The 21,560-nt window shown below is 47.4% G+C and overlaps 2 protein-coding genes across 2 annotated transcripts in view; both read right to left on the reverse strand.

Moving 5' to 3' along the window:
• Positions 1-4,031: 4,031 nt before the first annotated feature.
• The window catches only part of NEIL3 (nei like DNA glycosylase 3), a 31,036-nt gene continuing 13,507 nt past the window's right edge, over positions 4,032-21,560 (reverse strand). The window contains exons 5-10 of the mRNA XM_072123599.1: positions 11,975-12,049; positions 11,668-11,834; positions 10,241-10,404; positions 8,465-8,852; positions 5,611-5,785; positions 4,032-4,239 (exon numbers count right to left, since the gene is read on the reverse strand). Coding sequence (XP_071979700.1) covers positions 4,081-4,239; positions 5,611-5,785; positions 8,465-8,852; positions 10,241-10,404; positions 11,668-11,834; positions 11,975-12,049 — 1,128 coding nt within the window. The 3' untranslated portion in view covers positions 4,032-4,080. The remainder of the gene's footprint in view (positions 4,240-5,610; positions 5,786-8,464; positions 8,853-10,240; positions 10,405-11,667; positions 11,835-11,974; positions 12,050-21,560) is intronic.
• LOC140076842 (uncharacterized) lies at positions 15,707-19,347 on the reverse strand. The gene is made up of 2 exons (XM_072123589.1): positions 16,427-19,347; positions 15,707-16,348 (listed from the first exon to the last, which is right to left on the reverse strand). The coding sequence occupies exons 1-2, from the start codon at positions 18,812-18,814 to the stop codon at positions 16,052-16,054; spliced, it is 2,685 nt and encodes an 894-aa protein (XP_071979690.1). The 5' UTR covers positions 18,815-19,347; the 3' UTR covers positions 15,707-16,051.

A 21,560-nucleotide genomic window follows, 5' to 3' on the forward strand; every position in this document is an offset into this window, starting at 1 on the left:
AATTAATAGAGCTGTATGTGATTATCCCCGTACCTCTGGAACATCAAAGAAGAGGACATTATTCTCCATTGTTCCTCATAAGAAAGCCGAATGGGAATTCCAGAATAATCTGCAACCTGAAAGGCTTAAACAAGTATGTCCATTACAGGAGGTTCAAGATGGAGACCATCTCTTCTGCTTCAGCTCTAATCCAACACCAGGCGTTCATGTGCACTATAGACCTGAAGGACGCCTACTACCACGTCCCAATATACCCCAACTCGCAGAAGTTTCTCAGGTTTGCAGTTCTGTCACCAGAAGGCGAGGAAGTTCATTTCCAGTACAAAGCTCTTCCCTTCAGAATATCCTCTGCGCCGAGAACTTTTTCGAAGATAATGGTCGAGGTAGTAGCGTTGTTGAGAAAAGAAGGAATATCCATCATTCCATACCTGGACGACCTTCTGGTAGTAAGTGCCTAAAGACAGGAGCTGATTCTTCACAGGGACGTCACCATGAAGACTCTTCAACAGCTAGGCTGGATTATCAACTCAGAAAAATCCAACCTAGACCCAAGCATGAACGTAGTTTTCCTAGGAGTACTGATAGACTTCGCACAACAAATGTCCTTTCTCCCGCCGGAAAAAAGAGAAAAACTAATTCTCCAGGTAAAAACTTTCCAGAAGAGCAAGTGCTGCTCCATAAGAGAAGCGATGAGAATCCTTGGACTCATGACTGCATGCATCCAGTGCGTGCAATGGAGTCAAAGCCATACAAGGACACGCCAAAACTGGGTGCTGTCTTCCTGGGATAAAGATCCTCGTCACCTAAACCAGAAGGTGGAAATTCCCCTTTCAGTCTCACGATCCATGGACTGGTGGACAGATCTGGCAAATCTGAGGAAAGGAGTACCCTGGCATCCTTGGCCAATTACAGTTATACAGACGGACGCAAGTCATTCGGGATGGGGAGCGATTGTTGCAGATCATCCTGTTCAAGGACTGTGGCCAGATTCAATAAAATCCCGTTCCTCAAATTATCGGGAATTAAGAGCGGTGCTGGAAACCTTAAGATCCAGCACACAAATGCTGAAGAGAAAGCACTGCAGGATATTCTCGGACAACGTCACTATGGTGGCATACTTACGCCGCCAAGGGGGAACCAAAAATCCGGATCTCCTGGGACTCTCAAGCAAGATCTTTGCCTGGGCAGAGGATAATCTTCAATCCCTCTCCTCCATTCACCTGAAGGGAGAAGAAAATCAGGCGGCAGAGTTCCTCAGTCGGAGAAAAATCAATCAGAACGAATGGTGTCTGAACGAGGACATCTTCCATCAGTTAGTAAAGAGTTGGGGACAACCGTTAATAGACCTGTTTGCCTCCAGCAAGAACCAAAGCTCCCGCGTTTCTTCTCTCTGGAACCCACAGTTCCCTTTTGCCAAAGGGACGCATTCAGCCAGTCTTGGAGGGGGCCGTTACAGTATGCTTTTCCCCCAATACCTCTCGTGTCCCGAGTCATACAAAAAATCCGGGAAGACCAGGCGGAAGTTATCCTCGTCATTCCTTGGTGGCCAAAGAGGAACTGGTTTTCTTGGCTAAAGAAGATGGCACTGGCAGATCCATTCCTGCTACCGCCTCGTCCCGATCTCCTGTTCCAGGGTCCAGTCCTTCATCCCAATCCGCAGGCTCTCCAGCTCTCGGCATGGATCCTGAAAGGAAGATACTAATAGCCCAGGGGCTATCCGACAAGGTAATCTCCACGATGAAAGCCAGTCGTAAGGTGGTCACCCACAGAATATGGATGAAATTCGTGTCTTTTTGCGGCTCGGTTTCTCCTAACCAGTTGTCCCCTAACATCTCGCAGATACTAGACTTCCTGCAAGCAGGATTTGATAAAGGGCTGAAGACAAGTTCGCTCAAGGTCCAGGTGTCGGCCCTTAGTGCTTTCTTTGATACCTCCCTGGCTGAGCACAAGTGGATCCAGAGATTCGTGAAAGCTGCTTCCAGGCTAAGACCTCGCTTAAAGGGGTTCTCCGGTGACAAAGATTGACCTCACTATACCTTATCTCCCCACACTTATCACTTTACTAATTCAGTGTCATTAAATCTTCTGCCCCCTTTTCATGAAATCAAAGTCATTCCTGTGCACTGCCAGCTGCTGCTACACTTACAGTTTCCATAGAAACGACCTGTATACTGTCTCTGCTCTCTGGTCTGACATGTGCAGTCAGCTCCTTGTTCCCTCTGTATGAAGAAGCTATGCTGACCAGGGGGATTGTGGGCGATGTAATCATTTAGCAGAATGGGGGCAGCCATCTTCGAGTGATGCAGCAGTGAGCTGTGAAGTAACAAGTGAAGGAAAAGAAAGTATACAGCCCAGGGTGGTGAGGTGTGCAACTATAATATATGCAAAAGAACTGGTTAGTTAAAAAAAAAAAAAAAAAAAAAGTACATATAGTGACCGGAGAACCCCTTTAAGACAAAACATCCCAAACTGGGATTTGTCTCTGGTGTTGAATCACCTGATGGGGCCTCCATTTGAGCCTTTAGAGAGTACTAACCTTAGAAACCTAACCCTTAAGCTGACCTTCCTTATAGCCATAACCTCAGCTAGACGGCTAGGGGAGATTCAGGTTCTCTCCCTCAGAGAGCCCTATCTTAGAATTCTGGAAGACAGAGTAATTCTAACTCTAGACTTTCACACCCAAGGTGTCTTCCAGTTTTCACCGCAATCAAGAAATTGTGTTACCTTCTTTTTGCCAGAACCCAAAGAACAGTAAGGAGTCAGCATGGCATGTGAGGCGATGCCTTCTCCACTACCTGGACATCTCTAAACCGTGGAGAAAGGACGACAACATCCTCCTGCAGTACACGGGGAAGAACCAGGGGAAAAGAGCTTCCAAGGCGTCTATTGCCCGTCGGATCCGAACTACCATCAAAGAGGCATATGATGCCGAAAATATGGACATTCCAGGGACTGTGAGGGCCCAGTCAACAAGGGGGGTGGCAGCCTCATGGACTGAAAAACGTGGGGCCTCACTAGTAGATATCTGCAAAGCAGCTACCTGGTCTAGCCAGTTAACATTCGCTAGACACTATAGATTAGATGTCCAAAGTGCCAGGGACCAGGCCTTCGGTAGGAAGGTCTTGCAGGCAGTTGTCCCCCCCTAGAAGTACTTGTAATCTGGTACATCTCCAGTTGGGGCCGTCGTGGGGGACGCCATGGAAAAGGAGAATTATTCTCACCGTTAATTTGGTTTCCATTAGTCCACCATGATGGCCTATATATTTTCCCACCCCCCTTTTGCTTTATAAGACAGAGTAGTCTTAGTATTGTTATTATTTAACCTGTTGTAACTGTGTGTGACTGTAACATACAATAAATGGGTTGCATCCACAGCCGGTGTAGTTATTTGGTAGCCACTGGAGTGTCAAGGGTCATCCTCCAGTTGGGGCCGTCATGGTGGACTAATGGAAACTGAATTAACGGTGAGAATAATTCTCCTTTTACATCCTCATTTTTAGGAAAAGGAGACTATAGAAAAGGCCAGATCCTGCTTCAGGGTGCAAAGTGGATTTAGTTAGTGACACTGCTTTAAAAGGTATGAATCTGATGATAGATTTTCTTTACGACTGTCAACATTAGCAGATAAGCTGCACACAAATGATTACAGTGTAGGCCCTTGTATACCAGGAGCTTTTCTGTCTACAGATGCATTTAATCATATATAGTGAAACCTCTTCAGGAATAACACCCTTTGGAGAAGATTTTTTTTACCCTATTGTACTGTATGGGAGCTGTCCCCATAAAAGACCATTTTAAAAGTGGGTGATCTGTTTATAGAAGTGTCACTGTATAAGGTATCCAGACTAGTAGTACTGTATGCATGAGTAAACCATGGACACAAAAAACGCCTTACTCACCTCAGTCTTCCCCCACTAGTCTCTACAGACAGGTGTCCATCACTGGAAATGGCACCAGGATTAGAGACCAGCAGGAAGTATATTTGATAGTTTTTCCTTCCAAATAAAAGCATTGAAAAAAAGACTTAACACAAATAGTAAAAAGTAACTTTAATATACAATAGGATATGCTCTCAGATGGTTACGCTGCTGGTTTTACCCATTCAAAGAAGTTACATTGCTTATCCTTGCCGAAAGGACACACATAAAAATTTTTGCCGTTGTTGGGTCCAATCTTCAAAACCGTTCTCATGATGCATCTCTTTCCATGGTTGCAGAATGGAAAATGCAGATCGGCCCACTGAAATAAAAGAAGCAAACGCTGAGCTGTAAAATTTAAGTCACTGCATTTAATACAGTTATATCTTCATTTCCCCACCAGCCAAATGGAGACTACTGTGCAATGTGCCAGGTAACCTGCCCCTCCCTCACTGGCCACTGCAGGGCACTATGCCCGAGCCTTAGGGTAAGATGTCGGCTGCTTCAGGCAAGTGATAACTGGGAAGCTGCAACGTGCTGCCACTGTTAGCAAGTCACTTTATGTTCTGTTTGTAGTACAGTACAAAACTGAACATGAACTGACCAGCCCTTGTGGATAGGGGGTGAAGAACTTGCTGATCTTGTGGGGGTCAGTGATGGGACTGAGCAGAGCATGAACAGAGTAGCCAGTCACACATGTGCCAGCTTGCCTACTCACCTCAAACTTTAACAGCCCCACAAAATGCCTATTTGGTAAACCAAGCCTTTTGGAGAATGAATGTAGGTGCACAAGGCCCTATTCACAGTTACAGTCTAAGGCCGCATTCACACGACCGTATGGCCGCATAGCCGGCAATGGCCACACGTGTAGCACCGTACGTGTCCTATCCTTCCCTGTGTGCATGGCCTGTACACCGTACATTTCTATAGAGAGGGGAGGGGTCACCCCTCCTTCTCACCGTGCCAGATGTATGCCCATCCGGCTATAGCACCGGGTGCATGCGTTAGTGTAAATTCAGCTTAACAGGGAATTAAGTAATATTTTATGGGTAGAACATAATCGTATGCAACGCTATTAAATGGGTTGTCCAGGATCAGAGTATATTACTCTCCAGTTCAGCGTGGCAACGCACTTGGCTTCTATATGGAGGGTTAGTGGTGACCTGACATTTCGTCTGCAGTCACACACCTGCTACAGCCTGAAGCTGCTGCTGCAGCACAATATCAATACCACGTCACCCCTGTCCCCAACCTCCCTAATCCCAGTGTACCCCTTTAACTTCCCGAATTATTGAAGGAAACCCAGCCTAACTCAATATAAATCAGAGGCTTCCATTGGGATCCACTTTATGACATATCGAGCAACCATTTATCTGCTACATCTCCGATGGAAGAGAATAGCCATAAAGTTTAAGTAAATATAGCAAAGCTGTATTCCATCCACCCATACGGAGGCTTTCTACTTCTCATCTGGCCATTAGAGTGTATGCCACATGAAGTAATAACTCCACCTTGTCCTATGACATATACTGCCTTCCATATATTAGTTCTGCACTAGCATCCTGCATGCATCCCATATTACATCCTCTACCAGACCCATCATATTTTGGAAGTTATTCCTGTTTTTCAGAGTGAATACGAATGACTGAATATCAGACACAAGCTTAATGTTTAGATGCAGAACTTCACTTACTTGGAAATAGTCGCATCGTGCTTCCCTAGGTAGAGAACAGCTATAAAACTGTCTTCCTTTGTTCTCGCCATCTTTCTTCACGACTTGAAGAGCAGAAGGACGGTTATGCTTACTGCAGTGGGGGCCATTTTCGTTCAGAGGAGATGTACCCCCGACCATGTTCACATTAGGTGAACTGCAAGTAATAGTCACAGGTTAGAACACAAGTAAAATAAATGAATTTCACACGTCCTGGAAAAATGAAGACAAGTTACAAATAATAGTAGATATGGTGACCAGTACCAAGCCAATGCTATACTGGGGGCTCTCCAGTGACAGCAAGTGAGCCCCTGTCCACAAGATAGGAAGAAAGTTTCTGATCGGTGGGGGTCTCAGTGATGGGATCCCCCATGGATAACAGAAACGGGGTCCATTTTACCCAGAGCTAAACAGCGTAGCCGCCACACATGCCCTGAATGCTCTAGTCATCTCTAGCTGAACACTGTACTCCGCTATATCCATCAGCATCATAGAGATGACTACAGCTACCTGTCCCATGAGTGACCGGCTACTCTGTTCATCTCTGGGTACAACTGGGGTACAATGGACCCCCCTAATTCTTGTTATAGGTGAGGGTCCCTTTACCGAGACCCCCACAATAAGCATAGGGGCTAACTAGTCATCATTGGAGTACCCCTTTAAATAGACTGACTGCCGATGAGTCATGCGACTCACTGCTCCTACATACAGGAGAGAAAGTTACCAGGGGAAGTACAATATGGGAGTCTTGTACTTTTTCCTCAGTAAATTTCCATATTATTGGCCAACCCCTTTAACTTATCAGTGCCCACCACTGCCATTGGTATTTAATTTCTTATACCATCATTATACCATTTCCACATTGTTAGTATTGGACTGTGTTGTGCGCAGCTCCCGGATGTCGAGTATAAGAACAGTTCATTTATTTTTCATGAATACTGGTCACAAAATGCACACATTAAGTGGAATATGAAGTTGTAGCTTGTAATATATGATACCTATACAAAAAAAAAGTGTTTGCGGAGAGAGAAAATGACTTAAAATATTCTCCTAAATTCTGTCACAGGGAAAACAAAGTGACATTTCCAGAAGGCAATTACAGAGACGCATTGTTCTAATGCCACTGGAGGGACGTGCAAAGAGAAACTGAGTTAACTAGGATCGGAGTAGGTGAAGGAATGCTTGACAGGTTTTTTTTCCTAATTTTTTTCCTTATGCCTCTTTCTCAACTTTAAGAATATCATTAGCCGAAGAGTTACAATAAAGTTTAAAATATTTTTAAAAGGGACACATGTCATCACTAGGCTGTTCCATTAGATAACTCCCCTCCCCCTCAATTCCAGATAATCTTTACTTCTGTTTCTTTTATTATTCCTTCCAGCAATAGTTAAAGGACACCTACCATCAGGATGAAGGACTGTATGCAAATGAGCCTGAAGGGCTCCAGGCTCCATAGGCGTTATTGGAGCCCCTCAAGCTCATTTGTATACAGTCTTTCATCCTGGTGGTAGATGTCCTTTAACCAAGTGGGGAGTTACCAATCTGGAGTGTCTGATAGTCTTCATGAGGCAAGCAGGTGCATCTCTATCCAAATTCCTTGTAAGGGCATACCTCTTCCTGTCAAATCCCTTTTTTTGATTTAGCGTTTTCATTTTTCACTCTTAATATTCCATGCCTTGTACAGGGAAGCAGGAAAAGAAATAACCGAATACTGTGAAATTGTTGAAAAAACACATCTGTGCCATTTTCTGGTGGGCTTGGTTTTTAAGACTTTCACAGTGCACCCCAAATGACATGCCTCCTTTAATCTTTGGTTCTGTGTGATCACGGGGCTAACAAACTTATATGGCTTTTATTGTGTTTTAGTACATTTTTTAAAAAAATTTAAAATTCTGTACACAAAAAAAAAAAAATCTTCATTTCACCATCTTCTGGCACTAAACATTTTCATACTTCGGTGTATGGAGCGGTGTTTGGTGTCATTATATGTGAGTTGAGATGACATTACCATTGCTACCTTATTGAGGACTGTGCAGCCTTTTGGTCACCAATGTTTATGGTACATTTTTTACATGTTGCAGAAGATGTTGTGGAGAGACCTTGCCGATACAGTATAAGGCTACATTGACACGACCGTTGGGGGATGTATATATTACCATAGATGGTAATGGCGCACAGAGCAATACCGTACACAGGGAAAAGATTGGACAGGTCCTATATTTCCCCATGTTACGGCACGGTGTGCCATGCATCGCTATGGAGAGGGGGAGGGGTCACCTCCTCCTCTCCATCGCTGAGAACGTATGCCCAGTTTTGGGTAAAATGTTGTGTAACATTGTGATCAATGTGTCACACATTAGACCAGTGCAGTTGGACTAGACAGTTTTCTGCTGCACTTTTGTTCCAAACCTTTGCACGTAATGGTTACATTTTCCTCGCCTGGCTGCTCCCAGCTCTACTAAACCGTGTGCTACGAGTTGGACTTGAAGTGGTGTCTCATGAGAAGCAAATCTGAGGTTTCTAGTTTTCTCACAACTAGACTGCTTTAGATGTTTGCTATAGCTTCTGGTCACATACCACTTACCGCAGCCCCAGTTTCGGGTTCTGTAATTGCCCAACATGTGGCTCTATTTGTTAGTATGTTACCGTTATAGACATTTACTTTCTGCCAATAATGTTAAACTGGAGCCCCTTTACTGATTCATCTATATGTTGTGTACATGTACTTTCATGGCTTTCATAAAAGTTACAATTAACCAAAAAAAACCACTAAAATCACTCAATCTTTTCCTTGCCTGATTTGCCTGGTATCAGGTCTACAGTAGTAGTACATTACCTTATAGAGGAGCTGGCATTGCCTCTGCTGCCTGGAGTTGTGTGTTGAGTCTTCTGCTTCTTCTGCGGTTGAGTAAATGGACTATTTTCTGCATTTGTTCTGCTGTTTGTACGCTCGTCACTCTCACTACTTCTTCTCTTCCCGGATACAGTATACATGTGCTGGTTATTGTAACTAGCTGAGATACCTGACGGAGACGTACACTTATCTTGTGGTTCATGATCAGATTTCCTCTCCCCATTGAAATCAGTCAGTACCAATGTTGTATAACCAAACGCTGTTTTTCTATTCATCTTCACTTGAGACAGAGGTTTCCCAAAATTATTACATGGATATTTCACTAGTCCCGAGTCAGAGGCGTCATCTTCATGGGCTGAATTTACTGGAGCTTGGAAGAATTAAAGTTGAAATTTTTTTTACACAAAATCGAATTTACACATGCACAGAGAATATTCTATGTCCTTTCCGCATGAATAAACACCATTGTCCAGCACTGAGGTCAGGGATTGGATGCAGTCTATGTATATCAACACGGACCATCAGATATAGGAGGCGCCATGCTGGACCACAAGTGAGGACAGGGGTTAAAGAAAAACACATTTTTACATTCAGCAGCCGTCCCTGACTCTACTTTACCCGTTATCCCTGATGCTTCTTTCCAGAATCTTTTTAGAATCTGAAATGTGTCACCATAATTGGCTATAACTTTGGAACACATTTACACATCCAGGGGATTTGGAGATAGTTTTCTCGTTACACATTGTAATTCATGTTGGAAAATTTAAGTAATAGGTTCCATCAAACGCCTTAAAGCTCCCTGTGGGGGTGGGCGATCCAGGGGGAAATCCACTTACACACCGCAGTCATGCTCGAAACCACAGATCTCAGTGTTTGTGCCCAAAACCCCCAAACTGGTTTCTGCAACTCTACACTACAGTGGAGAGACCTTCCTGATGGTCAACACAAGGAGAAGGAAATGGTGGAGCAATGGTGGTACCAAACTAGATTAGAGACACAGGTTTTCCGTTGAAGATACCGGGTGCTGCCTCCTGCTGGTGACTTTCCAGTGCTGTTGCAGTTGGAGATTTATTTTCTAAATCTGTGCTAAAAAGTTTTCTGGGAACTGCGGACTACCACCTATACCCTGCTAAACTTCTCGTTGAACCAGAGTCCAAGTAGTTGTAGAAGCCTTCATCTCATAATTGAGGACTATGGGGCTCACTAGGGGAGGGGGTTGCTGTATTATATTGTTCTTCTTTCTTTTTGTTTTGATTTGTCTTTTTGTTGGGTCTCTGTTTTAAAGTTTGAAAATTAAAGTCTTAAAATTTATTTGATCAAAAAATAAAAATGGTGGTATCAAAAATGTAAAATACAGGCAGTCCCCAGGTTACATACAAGATAGGGTCTGTAGGTTTGTTCTTAAGTTGAATTTGTATGCAAGTCGGAACTGTATACTTTATAATTGTAGCCCCAGCCACAATTTTTTGGGTCTCTGTCGCAATTGTATTTTAAAAATGGTGGGTTCCCATAAGAACCAGGATTAACACTAAAGCTTCATTACAGACACCTGTGATAACTGTTATAGCTGTTTATTGTAGCCTAGGACTAAAGTACAGTAAATTACCAAAATCCAGAGGTCCGTTTGTAACTAGGGGTCGTCTGTAAGTCGGGTGTTCTTAAGTAGGGGACCGCCTGTACCACAGATAGAAGTATCAAGTTTTCCCTATGGTCCCCAAGCAGAAATGTACTTTGTGAACACAATTATATGACACCTACCTGCTGGTCGGGCAGTGAGACAGGCATCACATTGCTTGTCTGATGGTTTATTGATCAGAGTGCAGACCTCGCACGTCCACTCCTCCTCTTCACGCTTAGCCACTTGGTCTAGAGAGTCTTGTCTAAACGCCCATCCAAGTAAACTATTTCTTTTTGGCAATTCACTTTTGGGAAAAAAAAAAGATAAGACAGAAAGTAGAATAATTACAGCACAGAATGAAATAAAGTAGCAGATTTCGGCACAAGTCATACAGGACATCAGTATGTGATTGATGGCGGTCAGACCCACACACCCTACACCAAGAAGTTGGTAGAGGCCCAGAGAGGAACATGATCCAGTTGTCTGAACCCCACGATCACATACAGTAGGCCGCAATAGGGAAGCAATGTGAGCTTTAGCTTCTGCCAAAAGTGAAACTTGTTAGGCCATGAACGTGTAGATGTTTTATGTGATATGAGCTATCCACACCCTGCCATACTTCCAACACTGCTGCTGCTGTTTGCAGGCAGGAAGTCATTGTGTATCAGTGTGAGCTCTGTCCTGGCATGCAGGGGGGAGGAGCCGCTGCAGGGAGCAGGGAACAGCTCAGCTCCACAGCATCAGACAGAAAAAAAAGATGGTCGCCGACCCTAAATTCAGAAGATACAGGGTCGGCAGATAAGTGCATTTAATAATGTTGCTTTCTCGCTCCCTCTCAAACTAAATTTGTATACAAATATAAGTTGTGATGTTAAAAGGGGTGTTCCAATTTAGGCAAATTAATGTTATTGCTATTGGTATGGTGAAAAATTTTACAAATTGCCAGTATACTTTCTGTACGAACCCCTCGTGGTTTTCTAGATCTCTGCTTGCTGTTCTATAGAAAGCTTCTATGTTAACCTGCAAAGTACATAAATCAGACCATGATCACACAGGTGCACAGCTCGCTATATCATAGAGTAATCAGAGTTGTATGATATAACGAGCCGTGCACCTGTGTGACCACGGTCAGATTTCTGTCCACTGGAAATAGATAATGAAGGTTTCCATAGAAGGACAGCAAGCAGAGATCTAGAAATTGATCTGTGAGAAATTGATATTGAAAGTATACTGGAAAATTGTATCACTTTCCTTCAAACAATAAAACTTATTTGCTGAAATGGTATTACCCCTTTAACATTAATGCAACCCTAAACTAAACAGATTCCATTGTATGGGTCTAATATTTTATTTTATTCCTATTTTCCCCGAATATTCCCATCATGTGTGTGGATGGTGATACAATAATGCATTGTTCCAAGTACAATAATATGGTGGTTAAATTCTGTTCTGTATTACATCAATAAAATAAAATAAAAAATACATAAACATTTTTGAAAAACTTTTGTTTTCTACTCTGCTTCAGCCGCCTCGTCCCTGAATATTCGGCTAACAATGATCTCTGTACCTTACATCCACCTGTTGAGGATTATCCTTTTGGCAATTTGAGCAGAAGTAGGTCATCCTGTTGTTTTCTCCCAGGCGACAGACGGTGATTTTCGTACTACACTGGCCGCAGCCAGGCTTCTTGTACACTTTGTAGTGTTTGTAGAGAGCGGAGCCCGTCTTACGACACTGCAAACACAAGACGTCTTTTTAATGAGTAAATCGGATCCTGTAGTCCAGAGGAAATTGACTTGCATGGAAATAAAAATCATCTTTAGATAAAGCCATGTAGCCTCAGCCTAGAAGCTTTAGTTTTATCCTCCATTTACCTTATAAAAGAGAAGAGTGAAGTCTCGCGTCATTTTGACCAGATGCCTGACCTGCTCACTAGTTAGCTGCCCGGCCTATGGTGTAGAAGGATACACAAGTACAAAACTATCAGATAACATTGTCTCTCACCATGTAGATAAAATAGCAGATTGTAAGACACACGTCTCTGCAGTATCCTTTCTTCTCTAATCAGACATCAAAGCAGCAAGAGAAATCAAATTATCAATCCCATGATGCCTCTGCACAGCCTCACATAACAGTGTCAGTCCCTCCTGTCATCTTCTACATTACTACTGTGTGACAGGAGCAGAGGTCGCACTAACATTTTTCCCAAAGGGTAAAAATACTATTTTTGAGGAGTATTTTTAGTCGAGGAGGAGTATGAAAATTTCGGTAATACATATAACTAAATAATATATAATAGCCGTATATAATGTTAATAGACGCTATTTAACACACTCCCTTCCTCGCACCGCGCACACCCCCTCCCTCGCACAGCGCACACTCCCTCCCTCCCTCGCACAGCGCACACTCCCTCCCTCCCTCGCACAGCGCACACCCCCTCCCTCCCTCCCTCGCACAGCGCACACCCCCTCCCTCCCTCCCTCGCACAGCGCACACCCACCCCCTCCCTCCCTCCCTCGCACAGCGCACACCCCCTCCCTCCCTCCCTCGCACAGCGCACACCCCCTCCCTCCCTCCCTCGCACAGCGCACACCCCCTCCCTCCCTCGCACAGCGCACACCCCCTCCCTCCCTCAGCGCACACCCCCTCCCTCCCTCCCTCGCACAGCGCACACCCCCTCCCTCCCTCCCTCGCACAGCGCACACCCCCTCCCTCCCTCCCTCGCACAGCGCACACCCCCTCCCTCCCTCGCACAGCGCACACCCCCTCCCTCCCTCGCACAGCGCACACCCCCTCCCTCCCACACCGCACACCCCCTCCCTCCCTCGCACAGCGCACACTCCCTCCCTCGCACAGCGCACACTCCCTCCCTCGCACAGCGCACACTCCCTCCCTCGCACAGCGCACACTCCCTCCCTCGCACAGCGCACACTCCCTCCCTCGCACAGCGCACACTCCCTCCCTCGCACAGCGCACACTCCCTCCCTCCCTCCCACAGCGCACACTACCTCCCTCCCTCCCTCGCACAGCGCACACTACCTCCCTCCCTCCCTCGCACAGCGCACACTACCTCCCTCCCTCGCACAGCGCACACTCCCTCCCTCCCTCGCACAGCGCACACTCCCTCCCTCGCACAGCGCACACTCCCTCCCTCCCTCCCTCGCACAGCGCACACTCCCTCCCTCCCTCCCTCGCACAGCGCACACCCCCTCCCTCCCTCGCACAGCGCACACCCCCTCCCTCCCTCGCACAGCGCACACCCCCTCCCTCCCTCCCTCGCACAGCGCACACCCCCTCCCTCCCTCCCTCGCACAGCGCACACCCCCTCCCTCCCTCCCTCGCACAGCGCACACCCCCTCCCTCCCTCCCTCCCTCGCACAGCGCACACCCCCTCCCTCCCTCCCTCGCACAGCGCACACCCCCTCCCTCCCTCCCTCGCACAGCGCACACCCCCTCCCTCCCTCGCACAGCGCACACCCCCTCCCTCCCTCCCTCGCACAGCGCACACCCCCTCCCTCCCTCGCACAGCGCACACCCCCTCCCTCCCTCCCTCGCACAGCGCACACCCCCTCCCTCCCTCGCACACCGCACACCCCCTCCCTCCCTCGCACACCGCACACTCCCTCCCTCGCACAGCGCACACTCCCTCCCTCGCACAGCGCACACTCCCTCCCTCGCACAGCGCACACTCCCTCCCTCGCACAGCGCACACTCCCTCCCTCGCACAGCGCACACTCCCTCCCTCGCACAGCGCACACTCCCTCCCTCGCACAGCGCACACTCCCTCCCTCGCACAGCGCACACTCCCTCCCTCCCTCCCTCGCACAGCGCACACTCCCTCCCTCCCTCCCTCGCACAGCGCACACTCCCTCCCTCCCTCGCACAGCGCACACTCCCTCCCTCCCTCGCACAGCGCACACTCCCTCCCTCCCTCGCACAGCGCACACTCCCTCCCTCCCTCCCTCGCACAGCGCACACTCCCTCCCTCCCTCGCACAGCGCACACTCCCTCCCTCCCTCGCACAGCGCACACTCCCTCCCTCGCACAGCGCACACTCCCTCCCTCCCTCCCTCGCACAGCGCACACTCCCTCCCTCCCTCGCACAGCGCACACTCCCTCCCTCCCTCGCACAGCGCACACTCCCTCCCTCCCTCGCACAGCGCACACTCCCTCCCTCCCTCGCACAGCGCACACTCCCTCCCTCCCTCGCACAGCGCACACTCCCTCCCTCCCTCGCACAGCGCACACTCCCTCCCTCCCTCGCACAGCGCACACTCCCTCCCTCGCACAGCGCACACTCCCTCCCTCGCACAGCGCACACTCCCTCCCTCGCACAGCGCACACTCCCTCCCTCGCACAGCGCACACTCCCTCCCTCGCACAGCGCACACTCCCTCCCTCCCTCGCACAGCGCACACTCCCTCCCTCCCTCGCACAGCGCACACTCCCTCCCTCCCTCGCACAGCGCACACTCCCTCCCTCCCTCGCACAGCGCACACTCCCTCCCTCCCTCGCACAGCGCACACTCCCTCATTCCCTCGCACAGCGCACACTCCCTCATTCCCTCGCACAGCGCACACTCCCTCATTCCCTCGCACAGCGCACACTCCCTCATTCCCTCGCACAGCGCACACTCCCTCATTCCCTCGCACAGCGCACACTCCCTCATTCCCTCGCACAGCGCACACTCCCTCATTCCCTCGCACAGCGCACACTCCCTCATTCCCTCGCACAGCGCACACTCCCTCATTCCCTCGCACAGCGCACACTCCCTCATTCCCTCGCACACTCACACAGCGCACACACACACAGCAGCCTCACACAGCACATAGCACACACACCACTGCACACACTCACACAGCGCACGGTACACACTCACAGTGCACAGCATTCACTCACTCCCTCGCACACTCACACACAGCAGCCTCACACAGCACATAGCACACACACCACACACTCACACAGCGCATGGTACACACACACACCACACAGCGCACACTCACCACACAGCGCACAGCACACATTCACAGTGCACAGTATTCACTCACTCCCTCAAACAGCACACACTCACACAGTGCAGAGCACACACACACCACACACACAGCGCATGGCACACTCACAGTGCACAGCATTCACTCACTCGCACAGCACACACTCACAGCACATGGCAGACACACGCAGCACACACTCACCCAGCGCATACACAGAGTGCAGTGATGCGTGGTGAGGCGTTAATGCGACCTCTGGACATGAGACTGTCCAACCATCACCAGTAACTGTAATGGGAGTTGTGGTCTATCAATTGAAAGTGTAGAGGGTACACTCCATGCAATTTAATTACATAGGAAGCCTTGTGTCCGAGGTGGTGACCCCTGGCAGGTACCGTCATGCATTTCTCAGGGGGAATAGACCACAAAGACATCATTTCACCCAACTGAAGGACTGCAGGAATTTTTGGATAGAGATGTCAAAAACTAAATTATTGCCTGAATTATATTTATTGTGTGGATTTAAGGAAATCATCAAAATCCATCATCATAAACCAGGGACACTTACCCATAAATCCGGGCACTGTACTGTGGAAAGAATGAATTAGTTACTCACCGGTAATTCCATTTCCATTAGTCCACCATGACGGCCCACCTGGAGGATGCCCCTTGACCTCTGTAGGGACAGGAAGAAGAGAGGTTAAATTCCCCTCCCCGCATCCTCCCGCCAGTGACTTCAAAATAACCACACTGAGGAAGATGCAACAATGATTTATTTATATGTTTTCATCACATACAGTTTCATCATTGTGAATACCACATAACCTATAACAAGCAAGGGAGGGAAACTATAGGCCGTCATGGTGGACTAATGGAAATGGAATTACCGGTGAGTAACTAATTCATTCTTTCCACTTCGTCCCCCATGACGGCCCACCTGGAGACTTACAATATGAGTAGTCTTTTAGGGAGGGATCACTGCTTGAAGCACTTTTCTCCCGAAGGACAGATCCTTCGAGGAGGGCAAGTCAAGTCTATAGTGTTTAGAGAAGGTAGAAGAGGAAGTCCAAGTTGCTGCTTTGCAGATCTGTTCTAAGGAGGCCCCTCTTTTCTCTGCCCAGGAGGTGGATACGGCTCTTGTGGAATGTGCCCTTATTCCTGATGGTACTGGAATCTCTTGGATGTCGTAACAAGAAGATATCGCCATCCTTAACCATCTAGCGATGGTTGCCTTGGACGCCTTCCTCCCCTTATTTTTCCCCTGGAATTGGAGAAATAGGTTAGAATCAACTCGCCAGGATTCAGTTATTTCCAAGTATCTAACGACAGAACGTCTTACATCTAGAGTGTGCCATTCGCGTTCTCTTTCTGAGGACGGATTCTTGCAGAAGGAAGGTAATATGATCTCTTGACCTCTATGGAACTCCGAGACCACCTTTGGGATGAAATTTGGGTCCAGTGTGAGAATAATTCTATCATCAAGAACCCTCATATAGGGTTCCTTGATAGAAATTGCCTGGAGTTCACCTAATCTCCGTGCTGAGGTGATTGCTACCAGGAAAACTGTTTTTAGTGTCAGGTTTTTTACACTAGCAGAAGAAATTGGTTCAAAAGGCTCCTTAATTAAAGCATTTAAGACCAGAGAAAGATCCCATGAAGAAGTCCTTTTAAGGACCTGGGGTTTTAATCTAGAGGCTGCTAGAATGAATCTTTTCACCCACCTGTGCTCGATGAGGGGTTGATCGAAGAACGCACTTAGGGCTGATACCTGGACCTTTAGAGTACTTGTGGAAAGTCCCAACTCCAAACCCTTTTGAAGGAAGTTAAGAACCTTCAGGGTGTTTATAACAGCAGAGGATAGTCCTTGGGACTTCATATAGTCCGATTCAGGATCCATGCTGATAACTGGAGTCTTCCTGGATCTGGATGGGATATTGGACCCTGTACCAGGAGATCTTCTGACACTGGTAGCATGACTGGGTCCTGAGTGGACATCCGCTTCAGAATCGGGTACCAGCTCTTTTTGGGCCAATTTGGGCACACAAATATGGTCTGTGTCTTCTCTAGATAAATTTTCTCCAATACTCTGGCGATCAGGGGAATAGGGGGGAAGGCGTAGGCGAGAGTGGTGTTCCAAGGGTGGGAGAATGCATCCAGACGATCTCTTGTCTCCCCTTTTTCTAAGGAAAAAAAGTGTCGACACTTGGAGTTTCTTTTTGTCGCAAACAAGTCTATTTGAGGTTCTCCCCAAAGAGAGGATAGGTACTGGAATATCTCCTCTTTTATGCACCACTCGTTGGGAAGTATTTTCCTTCGGCTGAGGAAATCCGCCCTGGTGTTCTCTGTTCCCTTTAGATGGGTAGCCGAGATTGATAGGACATGGTCCTCTGCCCACAAAAATATTTGCCTTGTTAAGGACATCAGTAATGGGGATCTGGTTCCCCCTTGCCTCTTCAGGTATGATACTGTCGTGGTGTTGTCGGACAGTATCAACACATGATGTCCTGCCAATTGGGCAGTGTTTGAGCTGAGCACTTCCCACACTGCCCTTAGTTCTCGATAGTTGGACGACCTTCTGGAGATCTCCTCTGTCCAGGAGCCCTGCGATAACTTTTGAGGAAGCACTGCTCCCCAACCGCTCTTGCTGTCGTCTGTCTGTATGGTGATATACGGACTGTTCCTCCAGAAGATTCCCCTGTCTAGATTTGTGTCCATCAGCCACCACTTGAGATCTTCCTTGACTGATGCGGGGATTGATACCTTTTTGTCCAGTCCCTTCGAACTCCTGTTCCAGGATCTTAGAATCCATTTCTGGAGAACTCGAGTATGGGCTTGGCACCAGGCCACTGAGGGGATGCATGCTGTTAATAGTCCTAGGACCTTCATAGCGCCCCTGATGGAGATAAGAGACCTTCTCCGGAAACTTCTTAACTCCTCCTTGATATGAGCCCCCTTTTCCTGTGGAAGGAATGACATTTGTAAGCATGAGTTTAAATTTACTCCCAGGAATTTCTTTACTGTGGCTGGTGATAAATCTGATTTTGGGTAATTTATGATCCAGCCTAGTTTTTCTAAAGTTCCTATTGTGATGTTTCTGGAAGAAATTAGGTTCTGTTTGTTTTGTCCAATAACCAGCAGGTCGTCTAGATATGGAACAATCAGTATGTCCTGCTGTCTTAGGAACGCCACCACCTCTATCATCACCTTGGTGAAGGTTCTGGGGGCTGAAGATATGCCAAAGGGGAGTGCACGAAATTGAAAATGTAACGTGGAACCCCCTGGAGAAAGGACAGAGAACCTTAGGAACTTTTGTGAAGACGGGTGAATGGGGACGTGATAATATGCGTCCTTTAGGTCTATAGTGCACATTACAGCATTTTTGTGGATAATGTGAGTGGCAGACCTTACCGACTCCATCCTGAACTTGTTGTAGACGATGAAGTCGTTGAGTCGTTTCAGGTTGATTATCAGCCTGTTCGATCCGTTCGGCTTCTTTACAAGAAAAAGAGAAGAATAAAATCCTTGCTTTTCTTGTTCCTGAGGAACCTGGGTAATAACTCCAGAAGACAGTAAAGATGATATTTCTTGCCAGATTAGATAGTGGGACATTTCTGATGTATGGGAAGGGGGTGGTAGGTAACTGGTAGGAGGAAGCTTCTTGAAGTCTATCTTGTATCCTTGAAGAAGGATGTCTAGAACCCAAGGATTTGAGGTGATTTTTAACCATTCCTCTCTGAACTTCAATAATCTTCCTCCTACTATGGCGTCACTGTTTCTTGTTTCTGTTGGGATCGGATGATGTTGAAAAGAGAAACCCTTTACCTTTTCCTCCTTTCGGGTAGCTCCAGCGACCCCTTTTTCCTTTATCTTTGTATTCTTCTCTTTGGCTCTTAAAGTCCCGAAAGGGCTGCTTCCTGGGTATTGGCTTATTCTCCGGGAAACCCTTTCTCTTATCTGATGCCCTTTCCAAGATGGTGTCAAGTTCAGGGCCAAAGACGAATTCACCTGAAAAGGGAAGACCACATAGCTTTGTTTTTGAGCGGATATCCCCACTCCACTGCTTCAGCCACAGCGCCCTTCTTGAAGCATTTGTCAGGGCTCCTTCTTTTGAAGAGAACCGTACACCTTCAGCTGCCGCGTCTGCTAAGAAGGACGTTGCTGATTTTAATAGAGGGAAATTCTCCAAAATTGTAGTTCTGGGAGTTCCTTCTTTAATATGAGATTCGAGCTCATTTAGCCAATACAGGAGATTTCTCGCGACTGAGGTGGCCCTCTGGTTCCTTCCATTCCTCATACACTAACTCTTTGAGGGTGTCATTTAAGGGAAACACCCTCTGGCGCTTTGCTTTTAACCCACCAAATAGCTCATCTTCTTTAGATTGGGGTACGACCACATCCTCAATTTCTAATGTCTGTCTGATGGCCTTCAATAATTCATCCAATTCATCTATTGGGAAAAGATGTCTGGATTCAGTAGATTTTACAAAATCCTGGGGATTTAAGGAGTCTTCCGTTTCTATTACAGAACAAGAAGGAGTCTCTGAATCACTTCCTGCTTCGGATGGTGACGACCCCAGTTCCAATCTGGGCTTTTTACACGGGGGAGCCCTAGATGTAGCAGCGGCAATAGATGAGACCACCTTCTCCTCTATGAACCCTTTGAGCTCGTCTAGGAAGGATGATTTCTCCTCTCGCATGAAGTTATCAATACACACTTTACAGATTGGTTTCTTATATGAATCTGGCATAGAATGGTTACACATGTTACATTTTCTGGTCCTGGTTTTATCCGATTTCTCGGGTCTTTCAGGCCTGCTAGCCTTATCCCCCTTCTCCTCCTTGCCTTTCCCCTTAGACCCCAGGTCTTTTTCCTAAAAGGCAAATATAGGAGACTAATAACCCACAACATTGCATACATAGTGGCAATATCCCCTGCAATTAGCCCACTTACGGATACTGGAGGGTGCAGGAAGATTGGGTTAACTTCGTCAGTCATAGTAGACAGCGGAAGATTTAGATGCAGATACTGGAGCCGTAGTCACTTGAACAACTAGACCTCAGATCATAGTGATCTACCTGCTTTAAATACCTTAATGGGGAGCCCATCCCCCTTAGAAGCGGCTGCCGGTCCGCGTCCCACGGCTCCCAGTGATGCTGCGCGGTTTCCCCGATCACTTCCGGTCGCGGCCGGAAGTCGTCATCAGACTACGGGCTGCTGGGAAGTGTAGTTTTCTTCAGCCGCGCGCGCGTGCAATCGGAATTTGCGGCGCGGCGGCCCTGTCAACGGACCCCCGGACGGCTACAGGGAGGACCAGGATCGACCGAGAGCCGGGGCCGCCGGGATTTCGCCGTGGACGGCATACCCGTGAGTAATTCTTCGTCCCCCCCCCCCCCCCACCTGGAGGAGAGAGGGCACCTCTCTATGACCTGCCTCGGTAGGGACAGGAAGAACACTGGCGGGAGGATGCGGGGAGGGGAATTTAACCTCTCTTCTTCCTGTCCCTACAGAGGTCAAGGGGCATCCTCCAGGTGGGCCGTCATGGGGGACGAAGTGGAAATCTTTTTATATTTCCTATACATGGCCTCCTTCCTTCTAAACTAAACTAATGCTAATGAGCCAGAAGTGCTCTGGAGCGGTTCTCAGAGCCCCTCTATGCAGCAACATTGCACCCTCCCTCCTGCTCCCTCAGTACTTCCCCTCCCTCTGCCTTCTATAATCTCACACAGTGGAGTGGGGGCAACGAGTGTGAGACAGGCAATAGCCTGTGAAGCTGCAGTACAGAAGGGCTCTGCTAGTGCTCCCAGAGCGCTTCCAGCTCATTATCATAATTCTAAAAGTTGATTTTGGAAGGAATGAGGCCAAACATATATGGATCTATGCGTAAGTGCCCCTGGTTTATCATGTTTAATTTAGATTTCCTGGAATTCTTCTTTAATAATCAAGTGCCGTTTCAGGCGGTAAACAACGGATCTGTTGATCATTTAGGCAACACCTCTGTCATCCATTGTTTTTGCATCCCCATATAGACTTCTATGGGAGAGCCCCGATGGGCAGGAGTAGCTCTGAGTTTTCTACAGCCTGCACACAGATCCATGAAAAACATGTTCATGTGAAATTAAATGGTAACTATGCCATCCCCCCATTCTGCATGCATCAAAAATAGCAATTCTGCCACAGCCACTGGGCCGAGGTCAGCCTTCCCATCACATCAGATAAAAATACACACAGAAAAAGTCCACCAATGGTCAAAATGACTAAATATACAGAATAAGTAGATCACAATAATCCTGTATGGAGGTATAGAAGGTCTAATCATCAGAACAAGTAAAGTATTTTCTTAAAATCAAGTACTGCACATTACCCAGAGGAATAACAGAGGACAAGGGGCACATACACAGGTATATATAGACCAAGAGTGTCTGTGCCCCCTATTTAATATCTAAACCCCAGGACAGAACAAATGGCAGAAGAA

Source organism: Engystomops pustulosus, chromosome 1 (assembly GCF_040894005.1).
Source record: "Engystomops pustulosus chromosome 1, aEngPut4.maternal, whole genome shotgun sequence".
In the NCBI taxonomy this organism is placed as follows: Eukaryota; Metazoa; Chordata; class Amphibia; order Anura; family Leptodactylidae; genus Engystomops; species Engystomops pustulosus.

Bases quoted from the DNA above. Each gene is read 5' to 3' on its own strand.
- LOC140076842 (XM_072123589.1), bottom strand. From the start codon at position 18,814: ATGGTTAAAAATCACCTCAAATCCTTGGGTTCTAGACATCCTTCTTCA. The intron at 16,349-16,426 runs GTAAGACGTTCT...CTCCAATTCCAG, and splicing joins GCGAATGGCACACTCTAGAT to GGGAAAAATAAGGGGAGGAA.